This window comes from Nannospalax galili, unplaced genomic scaffold, assembly GCF_000622305.1.
Source record: "Nannospalax galili isolate Female #2095 unplaced genomic scaffold, S.galili_v1.0 scaffold1844, whole genome shotgun sequence".
In the NCBI taxonomy this organism is placed as follows: Eukaryota; Metazoa; Chordata; class Mammalia; order Rodentia; family Spalacidae; genus Nannospalax; species Nannospalax galili.
Genome location: NW_008351522.1, coordinates 40,070 through 59,994, shown reverse-complemented (window position 1 = coordinate 59,994; position 19,925 = coordinate 40,070). Strand labels below are relative to the sequence as shown.

The 19,925-nt window shown below is 40.6% G+C and overlaps 1 protein-coding gene across 1 annotated transcript in view; it reads right to left on the bottom strand.

Moving 5' to 3' along the window:
* Window positions 1-493: 493 nt before the first annotated feature.
* Window positions 494-19,925, bottom strand: part of Cep70 (centrosomal protein 70) — a 52,416-nt gene continuing 32,984 nt past the window's right edge. The window contains exons 9-15 of the mRNA XM_008848455.3: window positions 16,796-16,901; window positions 9,962-10,132; window positions 7,644-7,790; window positions 7,372-7,540; window positions 5,332-5,446; window positions 3,981-4,060; window positions 494-1,187 (exon numbers count right to left, since the gene is read on the bottom strand). Of these exons, the coding sequence (XP_008846677.1) occupies window positions 1,126-1,187; window positions 3,981-4,060; window positions 5,332-5,446; window positions 7,372-7,540; window positions 7,644-7,790; window positions 9,962-10,132; window positions 16,796-16,901 (850 nt within the window). The 3' untranslated portion in view covers window positions 494-1,125. The remainder of the gene's footprint in view (window positions 1,188-3,980; window positions 4,061-5,331; window positions 5,447-7,371; window positions 7,541-7,643; window positions 7,791-9,961; window positions 10,133-16,795; window positions 16,902-19,925) is intronic.

Here is a 19,925-nt window from a genome sequence, read left to right as displayed (position 1 = left end):
CATACATTGTTAAGACTTCTCACAGAAACTTCTTAGGGTAATTTAATCAATTTAGAATATTTACATTATTGAATATCTAAATGCTTTTTCCACCTAACCCTTTAAGACATATGTTCTACAGATTTCAGGCATTTAGACTTTTAACTATACGCTAACACAACAATGAATTTTAAAGTTAATATCTGAGATATTATTTTATGTTGATTCCTAAGTCAAAGGTCACAACCCCAGGGATCTGGATGTCTGTTTAGATGCTCCGTCCCGCCATGCTGCTTCTTGGTTGCCTCACACACCAATCAGTAGGAATGGTGCTCTAAAAAGAGGATGGGGCAGCCCAGATGTAGATGTGATGCTAAACGCTGGCCCTATACGAACAATAAATGGGCAGCAGCAAGAATGGTATGTAAAATGCCCAAGAAGTCCTCATCAAAGGAGAATGACTCATTTGTGACCGATATAAATAAATCATCGAGGACACTTATATTTGGGAAATTTTCACAAAAAATTTATTTGAGATCTTATTCCCTTATAAAAACACATAACATCAGTATTGCAAATACATTTTTTCTCTGAAAGATTTTTACCTACTTCTCTACTTTACCTCATGATTAATTTCCTATCCTAACACAAACAGAAAACTTTACTTTTCTTCCTCCTCCTTTGAAAGGGCAACAGCCAAAGGGGTATCTTAATGGAATGTGCCAATTACTCTTTGCTAGGAAAGCAGTAACTTCTTACTGCTTGGACTTAGAAAGCAATTAGAGTTCTTTTTGCCCTGACCAAAAAGTCATTAAACCTTGAACTTGGATGCACTTTTCTATAATTTGAGATTTCTCTCCCTGAGTCTCATTTTAACACACAAACTCTACTTTAAAATAACTAGTAAAACACTGAAAGCACTCAAGAATTGCTCGGGAAATGATTAAGGGATTATGAAGTTAATTTACTATTTTAATAATTTAACTACTTTCCATAAAGGAATAAAAAATAAATAAAAATTACATCAAGAGTGACCTAATGCTAAGAGGAGGATGAATTCTGACAGTTGAACTCTTGTTTCAAGATCAATTCTATAAATACTTAAAATATTAAGAATGCAATTTACACAGTAAAAATGATTTGTTTTCAGTATGAAAGTACTTTTAATTTCTTTACTGCAGGTACAATGGCATCCAAGTCATCGATTTCTGTAATAGAAAAAAATTAAGAATTACAAAGAGAACGACTTTCTGTGATAAGCTCATAGATAAGAAGTTCTATGCAGAGGCAAAATTCAAACACAGGGCAACAATAACAATACCAGTGCTCTCTTTCAATGACGGTTGTGGATTTTTACTGCCTCACAGGGATGCCTCACAGGGCATCTGTTTAGAGAAGTTACCACATACTTCCAAGTACCCTCTGAGTCCAATCTTAGCAGCAGCAAACCCTTATTAACACAGTTGGCTATGTTTATACCTTGATGCCTCTTTAAGTCTGTAGAGCTACGTGGGTGAGCCAACCTGGTGAAATCCCAGACGGAAGCATCTTTTTTCTGAGTCTCCACCTGACAACTTGGGAATTTCTTCTCAAAGAGCATAGTGGTCTTACTTGATTCTCTTAGGAAGAATTATTAGAGGGGAATGCTTCTTTGGGGGTTGAAAGGGATTTTCCCATGAAGAGGTGTGGTGCATTTCAGAAACTTCAGGTAAAATGTACAACATAGCACTGGTTTATCAGACAAACCAGCTCACCTGTTCTTCAAGGGGTTCTTTTTGAGTTTGATTTTTCTTCCTAAAACTATCAGATTTCAATGAACCTAAGCTAGAATTCACTCTCTAAAGTCCCTGGTCACTGAGCAGAGTCCTTTCTCTTACCCAGATCAGCCCTACTAGAAGGTTCAAGAGGCAGGGTCTTTGATAGCCACTACTATTTTCTGGCTTATTCTGCTTGGCCATTGTTTATAAACTTATTTCCTTTTTACACAGAACATGCTTCTTTGGATTTCAACTCTATCTTGCTCCATTTTCTTTTAGCCTAAACACATGACCCATGCTATCCCACTGTCCTAACTTTAGTCAGAACACTAGTTCAGACACACTTAAAAAGTGTTAAAAATACAGGAAAGGAAACAATATAAAAACAACCTGCAACAGAGAATTTGATGTACACCTTACACTGTACAAGATGAACTAATACCCTGCCTCCCCTATTCTGAAATCACACCTAGTCTCTCTGTAAATAAGAAACCGACCTTATAAATAGACTTCACAGAGCTGAGAGGGGAATTTTCTCAGCTAATCATGCCACTTATATAAGAAAAAGAAAGAAAATATAAAAATAACTGTGTTGAAGATAGTCTCCTCTCTGGCATGTAGAACACTACTCTGTACCTACTTAATGGCATTAATTAAAACAAAACATAATTACATTTTGCCAAACATTTACTTTTCCAGTGTTATTTAACTCCAAGATTTCAACTTTGGTCAAAATATAGAATTCATCAGCAAAGAAAGTTGGCTTTTCTGAAACAAAATGATATCTTATAAGCCACACTGAATACTGTGCCTGAGGAGTTTCTACAGAAGCATCTGGTCTGTAGTGTGATTAATGCACCTACTAAAACACTTATTAATGTATGAAACAGTGCTCCCTTATGACTAGAGTATCACTGCTTACAGTTAACGGCATCCCAATGCAAGGGCAATCAAATTTTCTATGGAACCAGCACTTTCAGGGTATTAGGTAACATGCATACCACACAGAAGCAGCCCGGACACTTCTAAGTTCATGCCTCTTCTTCCTCCAGTCACATACTTCTTTCACTGATTTATCTTCTTATACATTTTAATACAATCATTCCCTTTTCTTCCTATCAAGTATCATTTCCTTTTCTAAAATCAAGGAGTGATTTAAAAAAAATAAAAATATTTCAGACCTAGGCATGCATGCCTATAATTCCAGGACTCAATAGGCTGAGGCAAGAGGGATTGCAAGTTCAAGGACTGCTTTTGATACATACAGAGATCCTGTTTCAAATAAATAACTTAAATAAATATCTTCCAAATGAACTATAAAGAAAAAATCTGTTAGGGAGTAAATTACCTTAAACTTTGAAAATTGTTCTTAATAAGATAAATTGTATAACACTATAAAATGATATTTAAAATAAATAAGAATCTCTCTGCTGGGCTTGGTGATGCACACCTTTAATCCCAGCCCTTGGGAGGTAGGGGCAGGCAGATCTCTGTGAGTTCAAGGCCACCCTGGTACATAATGAGTTCCTGGACAGCTGGGGCTACAGGGAGACCCTGTCTCAAAAAGACCAAAAAAATAAATAAATAAGAGTCTCTCTTTAGCTTATGATTCCAAAACAAATTATATTTCCCCCTCTAAGATAAACTATTGGGTTGGGGATATATTCAGTGGTAGATCTCTTACCTAGTATGTAACACACACACACACACACACACACACACACACACACACAAACACAAACACACACATGTGCACTCACACAGTACTGCTAATGAAGACCTCAGTTTGACCAAAGTGTAAGCATAATACATCATTTCTTCCTTACTTTATAATATTTCATATCACCTGACAAGTTTTCTTTGCATATTTAAAAGTACAGGTGCTATCTTTAAAAAGAGATCGAGAGAGAAAAGGAGAAGGACAAGAAGGCCTTCAAGATCCTCAACTCTACTAAGGTTTCTTATAGAGCCAGAGGTCCCCACCAGAGTAATGGCATCTCTCATGAGAAGGTCCCCAAACAAGACAGTACCTCTCTCTTTAAAGGCTCTGTATGTACTTATTCTGTGAATTAACCCCAGCCAACTCCAACTGGATGGCTGGAGGGCGCCTCTGTGAGTGCTTTCCAAGTACTTTCTACCAAACACCAAAGGCGAAAATGTGAATCCAGTGATAAAGAACGCTGTTCTCTCAAAACCACTAATATCTTCAACTCAAAATTTAGTGACCATCAACAGAGATCTTACCTAAGATTTCAAGTAGATCATTAGTAAAAGCCTGAAATGCTGGGAAAAACTCCTCATGTTCTTCCAATTTGTTGATAATGCTGTTTAAAAAATGCACAGTTTACAAAAGCTGCCTACTCAGAATTCTAGCATCTGATTGTTAATAGGTGGCTGCAGACAGAACATTTTCAAAGTGAAAAGAAACTGTCCTACTAAATTGAATATAAACTTTCTTTTCGTGTTTTGGTTTTTTGTTTGTTTGTTTGTTTGTTTTGTCTTTTTGAGACAGGGTCTTCTCTGTAGCCCCAGCTGCCCTGGAACTCAATATGTAGATCAGGCTGGCCTTGAACTCAGAGATCCTCCTGCCTCTGCTCCGCCCCCTTTCTGGCCCAGTGCTGGGACTAAAGGCTTGCGCCACCATGCCCAACTCTTTTTTGGGATCTTTATTCACCTAATATAATTATTCTTTCTTAAGAAACAAACAAACAAAAAACACCTTATCAGGGTAAACATTCATTGAATTTATACAGCATTCTTCACATGGCAAAGTTCCCATTATCTTGAGGCTTCTCAGACCATATTTCAATAACATTTCTATAAACAGGCTTTTCTACCCAGTATGCTATTAAATATTAAGGACCTGTGATCAGTAAAACAGTGGAAAGGAGGGAAAAGACCCATAGTCAAAAGCATCAAACATCAAAACACTCCAATGCCAGACTATGAGGGTTCTTTCTGGAAAATTTGAATATATGATTCTGTGGTCTACATGTGATTCCCTACACATTGCAGTGTAAGATTGGGAGTACTGGGGAAGGTTGCTCTAAGTATAGCTGTGACACCTCAGGGTTTTTAGGAGGACAGGGTAAATGATGGAGCATGAGCCCAGGGTTTCCTGCAGGCTAAGCACACTCTACCACTAAGCTGTACCCCTACCCTAGCACCTTCATATTTTTCAAAACATCAGATTTTATATTAGTGGTACCTACCTAGTCTTTTAAAAATTCTTAACATTTATCTTCTAATCAAATTACAAATATGCTGTTTGTAATTATTCAGTAGTCTTTGGTAGCATCCTAAAAATAAATTATAGTATATAATCCAAACTCATGTGAATTGGCTATAAAGCTTTTTTCTTTCTTTCTCTGGGGGCTTCTGCTAAAGAGTTCCCAACCTATATGAATTTATATGCCCAACAATTCATTTTTATCTTGAATACCCTTGACATTTTCTCCATCCCTTAAGGGTGTGGGATTATATAGGGTTGTGAAATTATTTTAAAAGTATCACTCCAAACAAGGAAGGTAAGTAACTTAACTTTTAGCCTTTAATTTCACCACTTCAAGTATTTATAGATATTTTAGACAAATACCTTTGGAGGGCTTCAGGTCCTAGTACTTGCTTAACCTGCTCATTCAAACCCTCATTAATCATCTTACATAGTTTTCCAACTGTGCTTACCACCACACACAAGGAGGATGAACTATCTGCAAGAGAAATAGAGACATGGTGTTTTAAAAAAGAATTTCCAGCCAGGCGTGGTGGCACACACCTTTAATCCCAGCACTCTCGAGGCAGAGGCAGGAGGATCTCTGTGAGTTCAAGGCCAGCCTGGTCTATATAGTGAGTTCCGGGACAGCTGGGGCTACAGGGAGACCCTGTCTCAAAAAGACAAAAATAAAATAAAATAAATAAAAATAAAAAAGAATTTCCAAAATCATTACACCATCAAACATGTTATGCTTCAGTTACCCTCAATGTTTCAGGGAGAGGTGTTGTTTTAAGATATTTTTTAAAAAGTATTTTATTTACTATTTTATATGTATGAGTGTATTGCCTGCATGTATGTGAGTGCACCCGTGTCGTGCAATGCCATGGAGGTCAGAAGAGGGCTTCGGATTCCTCTGGAACTGGAGTTAAAGACAGATCATAGCTGCCATGTGGGTGCTGGGAATCGAACCCTGGTCCTCTGCAAGAGCAGTCAGTGCTCTTAGCCTCTGAGCTATCTCTCTAGCCTGTTTTAAGATTTTTATTTATGTGTGAGTGCATATGTTTCTAGGTGAGCTCATGTGCACATGTATGGGTGTGTGTGCTTCTGCACCCACAGAAGCCAGAAGAGGGTACTGGGTGTCTTCTGTCCCTCTCTGCACATTCCTTTGAGGCAGGCTAGCTCCTTGAGCCTGGGGCTTAAGTTTTCGTGGCAAGTCTTAAAGCTGGTGAGCCCCAGTAATTAGCTTGTCTCCTACTGTCTCTGCTCTCCTCAGAGCTACGGTTACAGGCATCTGCAAGATGTCTGGTTTGTCATGTGAGCACTGGATCCTAACTCCAGTCCATGATTACAGAACAAGTGTCATTAACCATTGAGCCATCTCTCCAGTCCTGGTGGTGGTTGTTTGATCCAGTTTCCTACCCCAGGCTTCTCTGGATAGTGTTAGTGTCAACTTGACACACCTGGGTTGAGGGAGCCTCAACTGGGGAATTGTCTTCATTGGACTGGCCTGTGGCCATGTCTGAGGGGCATCTTCTTGATTGTTGAGTGATGTGGGAGGGCCCAGCCCACTGTGGGTGGTGCCACCCCTGGGCAGGTGGGCCTGTGTTGCATAAGAAAGCAGGCTGAGCAGGGGCCAGGGAGCAAGCCAGTGAGCAGCGACCCTCCATGCCTGTGCTCCAGCTCCTGCCTCCAGATTCCTGCCCTGAGTTCCTACCTTGGGCTCCCTGATGAACTACGACCTGGGAGATGTAAGACAAACCCTTTCCTCTCCAAGTTGGTAGTGGTCAGTGTTTTGTCACAGCAATGGAGAAGCAAGCTAGAACAAGCAGAGATGACCTTGAACTAAATGGTTTTTTTAAAAATTTGTGTATGTGTGTGGGGGGGGTAGGGGTGTTTTGTGCACACATGTATGTATGCTTTTGCATGCATGAAAGCTAGATGATGATGTTGGATCTCTTGGAGCTGGACTTACAGGCAGTTTTAGTGGTGCCTGGCTTGTTACAGTGTGTGCTGGGACATGAACTCTAGTCCTCATAATTGCACAGAATCTCTCCATCCCCTTAACTCCTCCTGCCTCCATCTCCTGAGTGAAGGGAGTCCAGGTGGACACCAGCATGCTGTTTATGCAGTACTGGCGATGAAACCCAGAGTTTCACGTATGCTAGGCAAGCACACTGCCAAGCTACATCCTCAGCCCTAGTTTTTTAACTTAAAGAAAAACATTTCTTTTGTGGTGTGTAGTGGTATACAACTGCAATCTCAGCCCTCAGGAAGTAGAGGAAGGAAGATGAGGAGTTTAGGGCTAGCCTTGGCTATATAAGACTCTGTGTCTCAAACAAACAAAAAGTTGTAACCTAATATTTTGCTAACTTATTGAGAGTAGTTCTTAAATCAGTGCCAAAAATGACAAAGGGTCATCACCTAATTCCAAGAGTTCTTGGAGGTTTCTCACAGCATTGTTTATTTCTCCAAGCCTAGTATACACTTCATGCATTCTGGGATAGACTCCACTTAAAGAAGGCACATCAAATAGTTTTTGGAAGTGAGAAACAATAGCTTGCAAAGTTTGAAAGTTTGATGTGTTGCTGTCCTGCCAAAAAGAGGGTGAGAAGATAGTTCACATCTTGAAATAATCCCAAATATTTCATATCAAAATTGAAAATGAGACAAGTTATCTAAGTATGAAGTATAACCTTCTCCTTATTTTCAACTTCCTCCAACATGGTATCTACCATAAGTAACAGATCCCCAACTCTGACACCTTCATTTTCATCCTGCTTCTTCAGATCATGCCAAGGTATGAGTTCTGCAGACAGTATTTTCAAGGACTTATACAGACCCTTTACAACAAAAGAAACCATAGTGAATTACTGATTTTAATAAAAATTTGTACAGCAATACTCGTAACATAGCAATCAAAGCAAGTTAAAAATACGTAGATATAGACATATAACTATCACTATTTTTAAAAGACTATTGCCAGTTTAAAACAAGTCTGTGGAGCTGGGCATGGTGGCACCTTTAATTCTAGCTCTAGGGTGGCAGAGGCAGGCAGATCTCTGTGAAATCAAGGCCACCCTGGTCCATGGAGTTCCAGGCCAGCTGGATACAAAGAACCCCAAGTCTGTTAATATTAGGTTTATCTCAGTAAACACTGGCCCCTCAAAAAACTACATATCCCAAATCTGGATGCTTTAAGCAATAATGTTATTTAAGTAGTTATGTTTTGTTTTTAAATTTTTTATCAGTCCCATAGATTAAGCCCCAAGGCCCTCCCTCATACATGCAAGGCAAGCAGTTTACCACTGAGACATATCCCTAGTCCTAGTTTTGAATTTTTCTATAGCAACTTTGAGATGAAATTTATATACCAAAATACTGACCCTTACTAAGTATACAATTTAATAGTTTTAATCTCTTCACAGTAATGTGCAAACACCACCACTACCTAACATCAGAAGCTATTCAGCTCTCCCAAAGAAATCCAATACCCATCCACTTACAGTCCTTTCGTATCTTCCTCTGCCTCTAGCCTCTAGTAACCATGAATCCACTTTCTGCTTCTATGAATTTGCCTACTCTAGGCATTTCACATAAATTATACAAGTGGTCATTTCTTACTAAATTCCTTCAGTTGAGAATGCCCCATGTTACAATATGCCAAAGCATCTCTAAATTAAGGATTAATACTTATATAACTGTTCTCATTTTAAAGTTTTATGTTAAATATTTAGTATTATACTGACATGTGAACTATCTTTTACAGCCTCTTTTGGATAGGACAGCAACATGTCAAACTTTCAAACTGAAAGTTAGCTTTCTCTCTCTCTCTCTTCTAAAACCTTTTTTTCTTTTACTTTTTTCTCTCTTTTTTTTAAACCCCTGAAGATCTCTGCAGCCTAGTTACTGATTTATTGCAAATTCATGGTGTATCAAGGTCATTGATGAGTAAGGGAAATATGGCTATGTTCAGAGGGTGAGAGATAGTGCAAGTGATGAGAGGGGCTTCTGTTCAGGACTGAATGGTCAGCTACTCCAGGACATCTAAGCTATAACCTGAGACGTTTAATTCGGATTGCAAGAGACTATGGGCACTTCCTGAGATGGAGACCAATTCAATATTAGAAACATGCAACTTGGGTGTGGGATGAGTAACTAGAAGGTCTCTTGAGGGATAACAGAAATGCCTCTGCCCCCATTTTGTGTGTGTGTGTGTGTGTGTGTGTTTATAAATTGCCATATAATAAAAAGCACACCTAATCCTTTGAATTTCTATTTGACACCAAAAGGGTAGCCTGGTGGGATAATTCAGTGGTAGAACACTTATCTCACATGCTTGAGGCCCTAGGTTCAGGTCCAGGTCAACACGCACACACACACACATATTATAAAACTAAAAAGAGCCGGTGTGGTGGTACACGCCTTTAATCCAGCACTTAGGAGGCAGAGGGAGACAGGACTACATAGTGAGACCTTGTCCCAAAACAATAAAAACAAAAACCCTAAGAAGATAATGCATTCTGGTTTTCTTGGCAGTGACAGGACAGTTAGAGCACTCAGTTCCTAGGAGTTCCAAGTAAACTCTTAGGCTCTTCACTTTGCCCAGCTGGGAGATGTAGAAATACCACGAGGTTCTGTCTAACTGTACTGCTGGCCTCTGGATCACGGATAATGGGAAAGTAATTACAGACAACAGTGTCCTGGGTTGGAAAAGCTACAGTGTCTGCACCGTTAAGGTGAGAGAAAAAGCCAGAAAAAAGGAGGCAGCCAGCTCTCTCCATACTTTTCCTAATTGCCCACCTAACTGCCTGGTAGTTCTTGCTTTTTCTCATTAAAAAATTTTCAGAGATAAACTTAATACATCAAATTGATAGTACTTAAAAAATAAGTGACAAGATTCTAATTTTAGAAAAGCTTCTTAGCTTTATAGTTAAAAGAACAACAAAAACCAAATCTTATTAATAAAGCCCAGTATATTATCCAAATAGGTAAAGAATATTAAACCACTTACCTTTAAGGATGTCAGTTCATCTGCCCACATTTCTATTATAGGAACAAGATGTTCAAATCCACAATCTTGAACAATGTCTTCATCAAAGTTTTTGGCTCCTCCTCTGCTCTGTTTATAAATTATTACTGGAGCTCTTGGATTGTGAATAATTGAATTGATGCTGCACAACACCTTTAAACAGAGTCAGGTTTTTAGTCAAAATGTCCATCTGAGTCTGACAAAGTGAGATATATTAAAGGAGTGCTTTCTATCCCAACATCACATCATTTTCAGGCACTTGTAAATACCGTGGTAATATAGTAGTCTCATTAGTATAGTTAAACATAAATTCTAATGAAATAATCTTTTAAATAAATTATAAAAACTAAGCTTTTAAATGACTCAGACTTGAAAGCAGCTACAATCTATTATAATCCACACAGAATAATCCTAAAGTCTCCATGTTTTTCTGTTTCCTCTTATTTAAACTAAGTATAATATTAAAGGTTGTTTTGGTGGGGAGAGGGGCAGTCTTTTTGAGACAGAGTTTCCCTGTATCCCCAGTTCACCTGGAACTAGATCTCACAGAGATCCACTTGCCTCTGCCTCCCAAGTGCTGGGATAAACGGCATGTACCACCACTCCTGGCATTTTGTTTGTTTTATAACTTCAGTTGAAGATGAATGTGAGGATAGCTATTAGTCCCACAAGTCCCACACATTCTAAAGAGAAGTCTGGCATAATATGGTATCTTGCTAAGAAGTGATAAAATGGTTGCTAGATAGTGATCAGCCAATCCAACAAAATGTTAAAATTCATTAGACAGGACTCTCCAAGAAGAGTGTCTCTTAAAGGATCTCTAGAACTAGAAGAAAATTGTCTTGCTTTTCTTTTCTACCTATAGAAAGCCACAGCAAACGTGTTTCTGAGAATCTGATTCTCATGCTTATTTATAAGCAAGTTTTTTTGTTTTGTTGAAGTTTACAAGTGTTTCAATATTTCATTTTTACTATAAACTCATTTATGAATATAAATTAATTGAAAAGATAATATTCCTCCACCAAATCAGAAATGAGAGTGGGAAGAGAGCGTGTGTGTGTGTGTGTGTGTGTGTGTGTGTGTGTGTGTGAACTCACACAATGGTCAGAAGGTAGCAGGTGAACCTGAAAGAGATAAGGGAGTGGATTCTACCTGAGCTTCAGCAGATCCCAGGACAATTTCTTGACATATTTTGAGCTAATTACATGCATGTTTAGATATATGTATTCATACTTTATTTTAGATTACTTGTAAAAAATGATTGTAACCATTTCTTGTCCTTACACTGCTACATCGTTACAACCTGGCATGTAAGCTTGTCCTTCAAAATGTGGATTGAATCTGGATTGTTCTTGGGTCATGTTTTGATTTACAAAATTTACATAAAGAACGTTATGCCACTTCAGAGCTCAGTCCTTAAAGAGGCCTTGATCACTCCGGCTCTTTCATCTTCACACCCTGCTGCTGCCACATGGCCAAATGCAATCAGGCCTGGTAGATTATGACATATATACACATGGCCCATTCATCCCTATCTCTGAGACAAATAATAACTCAACTCCCAGAAGCAGTTCCACTCTAATGATTCGTGTCTCACAACTAATGCACTACCAGTATTAACAGAACTACATACTTGCTCAAGCAAAATATTAATGGATTATTTTAAGTCACTAAGTTTTAAAAGATTTTACACAGCAAAAATGAACTGAGCCATACCTGAATATAAAGATGGAGTAGAGCAAGGTAGAACCTGCCCTTTTCCCTCGTGAGAGGGTAAGAGTACACTGGCCAACTAGAAACCTTAGAATGACAGATAAGCTTTGCTTTCATGAAAATAAGTGTCTATGACTGGAGCACCATAGGGGTAGAGCACATGACAAGAGAAGGGGAATTCATGAGAAGTCAGCTGCAAAATGCACTGCCCACAAAATAAATGCAATACTGCTAAGGTCCCTAGTTAGTAGAAAAGAGAAAACCAAGCATGCATGCACACATGCACACGCACACATGCATACAAATTCCATGACAGAAAAGAAGAGGTTATATTTGGACATCAGACCCACAAAGGGCACAGCAAAAAAAAAAAAAAGTATGAAGATGAGTTCAACATTTTGATACTGAATGTTTGCCCTACATATATTTCAAGCTGGAACTAACATGTCTTCTGAGGTTAGTTAGAAGCATTTTAAAGTTCAAGACACATATTTCAATATTTCACTTCTATCTAAGCTCACTTTTTTTTTTTGGTCTTTTTGAGACAGGGTCTTCCTATAGCCCCTGCTGGCTTGGAACGCTCTATGTAGACCAGGTTAGCCTTGAGCTCAGAGATCCACCAGCCTCCACCTCCTGAGTGCTGGGACTAAAAGGTGTGTGCCACCACGCCAGGCTAAACTCAATTTTTTAAAGACAAGGTCTCCCTGTAGCCCCAGCTAGTTGTGTAACTAGTGGTTATACTGTTGCCTGCCTCTGCCTCCCAAGTGCTGGGATTAAAGACATGCACCCCAATGCCCAACTTAAATTTATTATTATTATTATTATTATTATTATTGGTCTTTTTGAGACAGGGTCTCCCTGTAGCCCCATCTGGCCTGGAACTCCTATGTAGACCGGACTAGCCTCGAACTCAGAGATCCACCTGCCTCTGCCTCCCAAGTGCTGGGATTAAAGGTGCACCACCATGCCTGGCAAATGTGTCATTTTAATGGAAGAATTAATTCCCTTGCACAGCATTTAAAATTTTTTTGATTGATTGATTGATTGATTGATTCATTGATTCATTCATTCATTCATTCATTCATTCATTCATTTTGGTCTTTTTGAGACAGGGTCTCCCTGTAGCCCCAGCTGGTCTGGCACTTGCTATGTGGACCAGTTAGCCTCGATCTCACAGAGATCCACCTGCCTCTGCCCCTAAATGCTAGGACTAAAGGCGTGTGCCACCATGACCATCTTGATTTTTATTTTATGTGTATGAGTGTTTGTGTGCCATGCCTGCAGAGGCCAAAAGAGAGCAAAGCATATTCTTCCAGCAGCAAAAGAGATAACAATTAAGACACCATAAAGTGACTTAAACAATTTTGACAGAGATAAGAACTTTTAATAGATAAAAACACAAAAAGCTGGGCGTGAGTTCAAGGCCAGCGTGGTCTACATAGTAAGTTCCAGACCAGCTGGGACTTCAGGGAGACCCTGTCTCAAAAAGACCAAAAAAAACCCCACAAATCTGTTCAGTTTGCAGATGTTGATACAGGTAATGAGGGAACAGGAAAAATTAGGGTGACTTTCCTAACTACTTGGGAACTTTAAAATGACAAAGTCAGAAACATCAACCAATCTAGTAAATGCCAGAAAAAGCAAAAGAGGACAAGGGAAAGTAAAACAAGAAACCAAGAAGTAGAAAATAGTGAGACGTCAGTGATAGAAGTAGAGACAGGGTACTCACGACTGCTTTCATTCTCTTTAAGACGCAAAGCCTCTCAACTGAAAAATACCAGTTATTGCCAGGCATGGTGGCACATGGAGGCAGAGGCAGGCGGATCTCTGAGTTCAAGGCCAGCCTGGTCTACATAGGGAGTTCCAGGCCGGGGCTACAGGGAGACCCTGTCTCAAAAAGACAAAAAAAAGAAAAGACAAAATACCAGTAATATACTTACAGAGAGATATCTAAAATAAAGTCACGCAAAGTTGCCTGGATATTATTCACAATAGGAATAAAGAACGTTAAATACCTAAAATATTTCATTCAAATAAAATCAGCGACATATTTGTAAATGAGATGATTCAAAATTGTCAAAGGTTTCATTCCTCCAAAGATTAATTTATCAAGTCAATCCTATTTCAATTAATCTCAATGGGATTTTTTTTTTGATAAAGTGTTCATCTGGACGGGTAAATGTACTAAACTATAGCAAAGAAAAGATTTTAAATATTTACTCCGAAGAGTATCAAGGCCTGTAATAAAAGTATAGAAGTCAGGGCACGGAAATGGGAAAGGAGGGAAACTAACTACAGAGTGTGGAAATAAAGCATGAGTCTACAGAAATGAGAGAAAAATGCTGTGTCATGCAAATTCAAATGCCCACAGAAGCCAAATACAATCATAAATGAGTGATGGGTAGGACTGTAGCTAAACAAAGAGTACACGTTCATATCTGACAAGGGAATTCTGCTGAAAATCAACATGCAGGAATTAAAGGAATCCAGGCTGGACACAGGCACTCAGCAGGCAGAGGCGGGCAGATCTCTGTGAGTTCGAGGCCAGCCTGGTCTACGTAGTGAGTTCTAGGCCAGCTGGGGCTACAGGGAGACCCTGTCTCAAAAAGACCGTCCTAGTTTGTTTCTTCATTGCTGTGACAAAACACTCTGACCACTGCCAACTTGGAGAGGAAAAGGTTTATTTTTCTTACATTTCCCAGGTCACAGTTCATCAGGGAGCCCAAGGTAGGAACTCAGGGCAGGAACCTGGAGGCAGGAGCTGGAGCACAGGCCGTGGAGGAACACTCTTAACTGGCTTGCTCCCCTGGCCCCTGCTCAGCCTGCTTTCTTATGCAACACGGGCCCACCTGCCCAGGGGTGGCATCACCCACAGTGCGCTGGGCCCTCCCACATCACACAACAATCAAGAAGGTACCCCACAGACATGACCACAGGCCACTCCAATGAAGGCAATTCCCCAAATGAGGCTCCCTCAACCCAGGTGTGTCAAGTTGACACTAAAGCGATTATCCAGCACAATTGACCCCTTGTCAACTTGACACATAAACACATCACTATTAAACCAAAACTTTTCCAATTTTTGTCCCCAAGATATGATGTTAATATTACAATATAAGGCAGTACAACCTTAAAAGCCCCACAGGCCTTAAAAAATCCAAACACTGAAAAGTCCATAGTCTCTTTTAAAAGTCTCTCAACTGTGGGTGGACTTCTATACAATCCAAAACAAGTACTGTCTTATTTCAAAGGGAAGAATCGGGCACACCTAAGCAAAACCAAAGTCCAGCAAAGTAGCTCAAGGCTGGACATCTGGGATTCACTCACGATCTTCTGACCTCCAAAGGGTTCTGGCAGCTCCACAGCTCTGATTCTGCCATCCACAGCACAAAAAGCTCGTCTTGCAGACCCAGGCCAGCTCCATTCCATACCTACTGCAGTCCTTGGTGGTCGTCCCATGGTCCCGGCATCTCCAGAAAGCTGAGGTCTCCACCGAAACTGAGGCTACACCTTCACCAATGGCCTCTTCTTGCTTCTTGAGGTGCAAAGCCTTAGATTCTCTCCATGACCCCTTCAATCCTAGGATCTTCACTGCAATTAAGGCTGTACTTTCACCTATGGCCTTTCCTGGCCTCTCAGAGTGTCAAGCCTCATCTGCTCTCTGTAACCCCTTCACACTTTCAACACCAGAACCATGCAGGAGACTCTTACAGATTACCAAGTCCTGTTTCTAGCTAGAGACGGAGGTTTGGGTCCCCTCTGTGTGCTAATGCTGGGGAAATATCTCCTAGAAGATTTCACCACAGGGATGCTGGTCTCTTTTTACTTACAGCTGATTTTTCAGCCCCAGCTAACCAGCATCAATTGTCCCAGTAAAGCAAAGGTTTTACTTCAGGTTCTGGTCTCTAATTTAGAAAATTACAGTGGATTCTTCAGCCCCACCTGACCAGAACCCACAAATTCTCAATTCAAAATATCACACAAACAGCCCTGATAGTCTCTGCTTCCCTTTTAAGTCTCACAAGCGAGGACTCCATTGTTCACAACTCTTTCAGCATAACTGTTCCAAGCTCCACAGCAACAAACCTTAAGCACTCAATGGCTTTCCTGCCCAAAGTTCTAAACGCTTCCACAATCCTCCTAAAAACACCAAGGTGAGGTCTCTCACAGCAATACCCCATTCTCTGGTACCAATTTCTGTCCTAGTTTGTTTCTTCATTGCTGTGACAAAACACTCTGACCACTACCAACTTGGGGACAAAAAGGTTTATTTATCTAACATCTCCTAGGTCACAGTTCATCAGAGAGCCCAAGGTAGGTACTCAGGGCAGGAACCTGGAGACGGGAGCTGGAGCACAGGCTATGGAGGAACACTGCTTACTAGCTTGCCCCCCTGGCCCCTGCTCAGCCTGCTTTCTTATGCAACACAGGCCCACCTGCCCAGGGTGGCATCACCCACAGTGGGCTGGGCCCTCCCACATCACACAACAATCAAGAAGGTGCCCCATGGACATGGCCACAGGCCAGTCCAATGAAGGCAATTCCTCAACCCAGGTGTGTCAAGGTGACACTAAGGCTATCCAGCACAAAGACCCAAAAAAAAAAAAAAATCCCTGACAAAAGTAATGGGAGAAAGGGTTTCTTTTGGCTTATAGCTTCCAGGGATATAGTTCATCATTACAGGGAAGGAGGCAACAAGCAGGGAAGGCATGGTGGCAAGAAGAGGAGGCCAGAAGATCACACTGCATCCACACTTAAGAAGCAAAGAATGAACAGGAAGCGGGGCCAGGAGGTATAAAACCTCAAGGCCTTTCCCTAAGTGATTCACTTCCTCCAACAAGGCTCCATCTTCTAAAGGTTCCACAATCTTCCCAAATGGCACCACTAGCTTGAAAACATGTGTTCAAACACATGAGCTCATGAGGGCATTTCACGTTCAAGTCACAACACTATGCCATTTTATATAAAGGACTGTGCAGCTATGGGCCTCCAGATACCAAGAAGTGCCTATACAAGCATTCCTTACCAAGGGATAAGTGATTACACTGCAACTAAATCCAAAGTTCATCACAAACACCAGGTTTTTTGTTAACTATCCAATACCTGAAAATATCTCTGGTCCATTAGGGCCTTTTGATGATTTTCTTTGGTTGACTCATCTTTTTTTTCCAGGTTACCAGTCTTTTTTTGGTCAATAAGCTCTTGTAATCTAAAGAAGAAAAAAAATCAAGATGATATAATATGTATTCTTAGGTACTAGATTAAAATGGCTAACAATGTTCCAGGTGGCTTCCCAAAAATCTTACTATATTTATAAGTGTGTAAGCATATGTGTACAAGCTTCAAATATGTATATATATATATAGTAAGCCATATTGCCACTGGAAAACAAAAAGTTCCTCCTAATAGACAATTAAAAGGAATCTCTAAATACATGAGGGATCAGACAGAAATCCTCCAACTTCATACACAGAGAGAGAGAGACAGAGAGAGACAGAGAGGCAGAGACAGAGAATGAAAAGAACTACAGCAAAAGATGAACACCAGTACAAGGTGTCCAACTTTAGAGGCTACAGGCAAAAGAGCATTCAGCAGCAACAGCAAGTGGTTCAGGCACTGAAGCAGGGACGTCTTCAGTTTGACGCCTCTCTTCATGTACTATTTATGCCAAAGGACAAACAACAGCGATACCTGGCCATCGAAATGATGTAGAGACTAACAAGGACACTATCAGAGCTGGCTTTAAAAATTCAGGGGAGGGCTAGAGAGATCGCTCAGTGGTTGAGAGCACGACTGCTCTTGCAGAGGACCCAGGTTCAATTCCCAGCACCCACATAGCAGCAAACTGTCATTAACTCCAGTTCCAGGGCATCTGATGCCCTCTTCTGATCTTCATAAGCATTGCACAACATGGGTGCACCTACCTGCATGCAGGCATTACACTCATGCACATAAAATAAAAATATTAAAAAAAAAAAAAAAAAAGAATTTGGGGGAAAAAAGAGTCTCTTTGCCCAGAAACTTATGTATGAGTTATGTCTACACAGCAAACCCTCAACCCTTCTCTAAGTATCCCTGAAGACAGGCTGTGGGAGATTCTCCTCATCCTTTCTGAGCAGTTTCATTAAATCTGTTCCAAATTAACCCTCTTCAATTTGAGCATACTGTCGGTTTCCAATTGGAACTAGCTGGATTCCAGGAATCAAACTCAAGTCATTGGGCTGAGGGAAAGCAGGAGTTTTATGTAGATTCATTGTTAGGTAGATAAGAGAGGGAAACAGAGCCCTAGGTAGTTTGGGGTGGGGGTTGTTTGTTTGTTTTTGTTTTTTGGTCTTTTTGAGACAGGGTCTGCCTGCAGTGCCAGCTGGCCTGGAACTCACTATATAGATTAAACTAGCCTCAATCTCACAGAGATCCACCTGCTTCTACCTTCCAAGTGCTGGGATTTAAGGCCTGGGCCCCGGTGCCCAGTAGCCCTAGGTAGCTATTTTAAACCAGCACACCCTAAGGTAGCAGTTGGGCATAAAAGCAGCTGTGCTGTAGCCAAAGATTAACTTGTCCACCACAGCACACCTGACACAGAGAACAGAACATAAGCAGAGTACCAAGGCTCATGGACAATGACAAGGGATCTTGTGGACTCAGAGCCCCAAGTTATCAAAGTGCAGGAGACTCAAACCCTGAGCTGAAAAAGGCACATGTCCTCAGGGATTTTCAGTTGGACTGGGGATGGGAGGCACTAAAAGACTCAATAAAAAATACCACCAAAGACAGACCAACCAACTCTTGACTCTGGGGCTCCTCCTTTGCAATGAGTCTGTTCTCACTTGCTACTTTCACTTTGAATAAAATTTTGGCTTTGCTTAACTTTGAATACTTTCCTGCCTTTTAATACTTTAATTAGTAGAGAAAAGAACCTGACACTTTGTGCCATTGTGGTTGCTTGTGCTTGTCTGGGATTTGAATGAATACCAGCTCATTAAGGTATGTATCAAACACAACTGAGAAGCCACTGGAGAGAGTGACTGTAGATTGACTGGCACTTTTTTCAGTTCCTTTTATAGGGGAGCCCAAAGCCACAATTAGTATGACTTAATTCCCAAGCTGGCAATTCCTCTTTACTTATCTCAGACTTCTTTTGGGTAGAATGAGAAGCAGACCCCATAATCCCTGACGAGGCTACTTCTTTGGAGATATCTGGGCACAGATATCCCCTAAAGCCAACTTCCTTTCAATTTGTCTACATCTCCCAAAAGGTACCTTGGTCCTTCTGTTTGCTAAAATATGAGTGGTTTAATAAGAAGGAGACCCAGGTCTTGAGGATCTTCTTTTTCTGGACCAATAGCCTACTATGTTCCTTCGCTAGTCCCATCCTGCAGCAAAGAGCCATAGAGCTCATAAATGGAAGGGAATCCAGGCCCTTCTTGTTGGTCATCTCTTCCACATATTGTTTAAGGAGGTAGCCCAGCTCCTCCCTGGATAAGACTGTTACTGTACAACATTAGCCTTTATTAAGCCAGATAACTAGACCATTAGATATCTATTTGAGCCAGGGAGAGGAATCCCTTCTCTAAATATATTTGCCCTCTTAGTACTAATTCAACTGTTAATTGAAAAGATTACAGAGCAATTGTTTCCTCTTTGAAGAATGGAGACACCAGAGATATCTGGGTTATAAGCAAAAGTACCAGGGGCCAAAACCTCCAGCGATGGGTATGTGCAGAACAATTTCACCACTCAGGAATGGATCCTTGGGGATATATGCTGAATGCTGGACCACAACAGCACTCCTGTTCCTAGACCAGAGATAGATTTCCAAGCACAGGGCAGAGAGTGAGGAGGAGAAAGGGCATCTTTCCACCAAGCTGCCCTGTTTCTTTAATTTCAGATGAGTTCGACTACATTCAAGATCACACCAAATTCCCCTACTGTATCTCCTGAAAAACTGGAATACAATGGACCCTTAAAGTCTTAGTATCCCCCTAGGTGATAAGAAATTCAGGCCTCCAGAGGGCAGTTTAAACAATACCATCTTCCAGCTCAATCTGTTTTGCCAGCAGGAGGGAAAATGGACTGAAATCCCGTATGTTCAACTGTTTTTTTTTACTTGGATCATGACGAGTTGGCCTAATCATATAAAACAGACCCCCCCCCCCCGATTTTGACCATGATATGTTCTAGTCTGAAAAAGGAGCCAGAGGGTAAAGTTTTCAGTTAGGTCTCAACCTCTTAA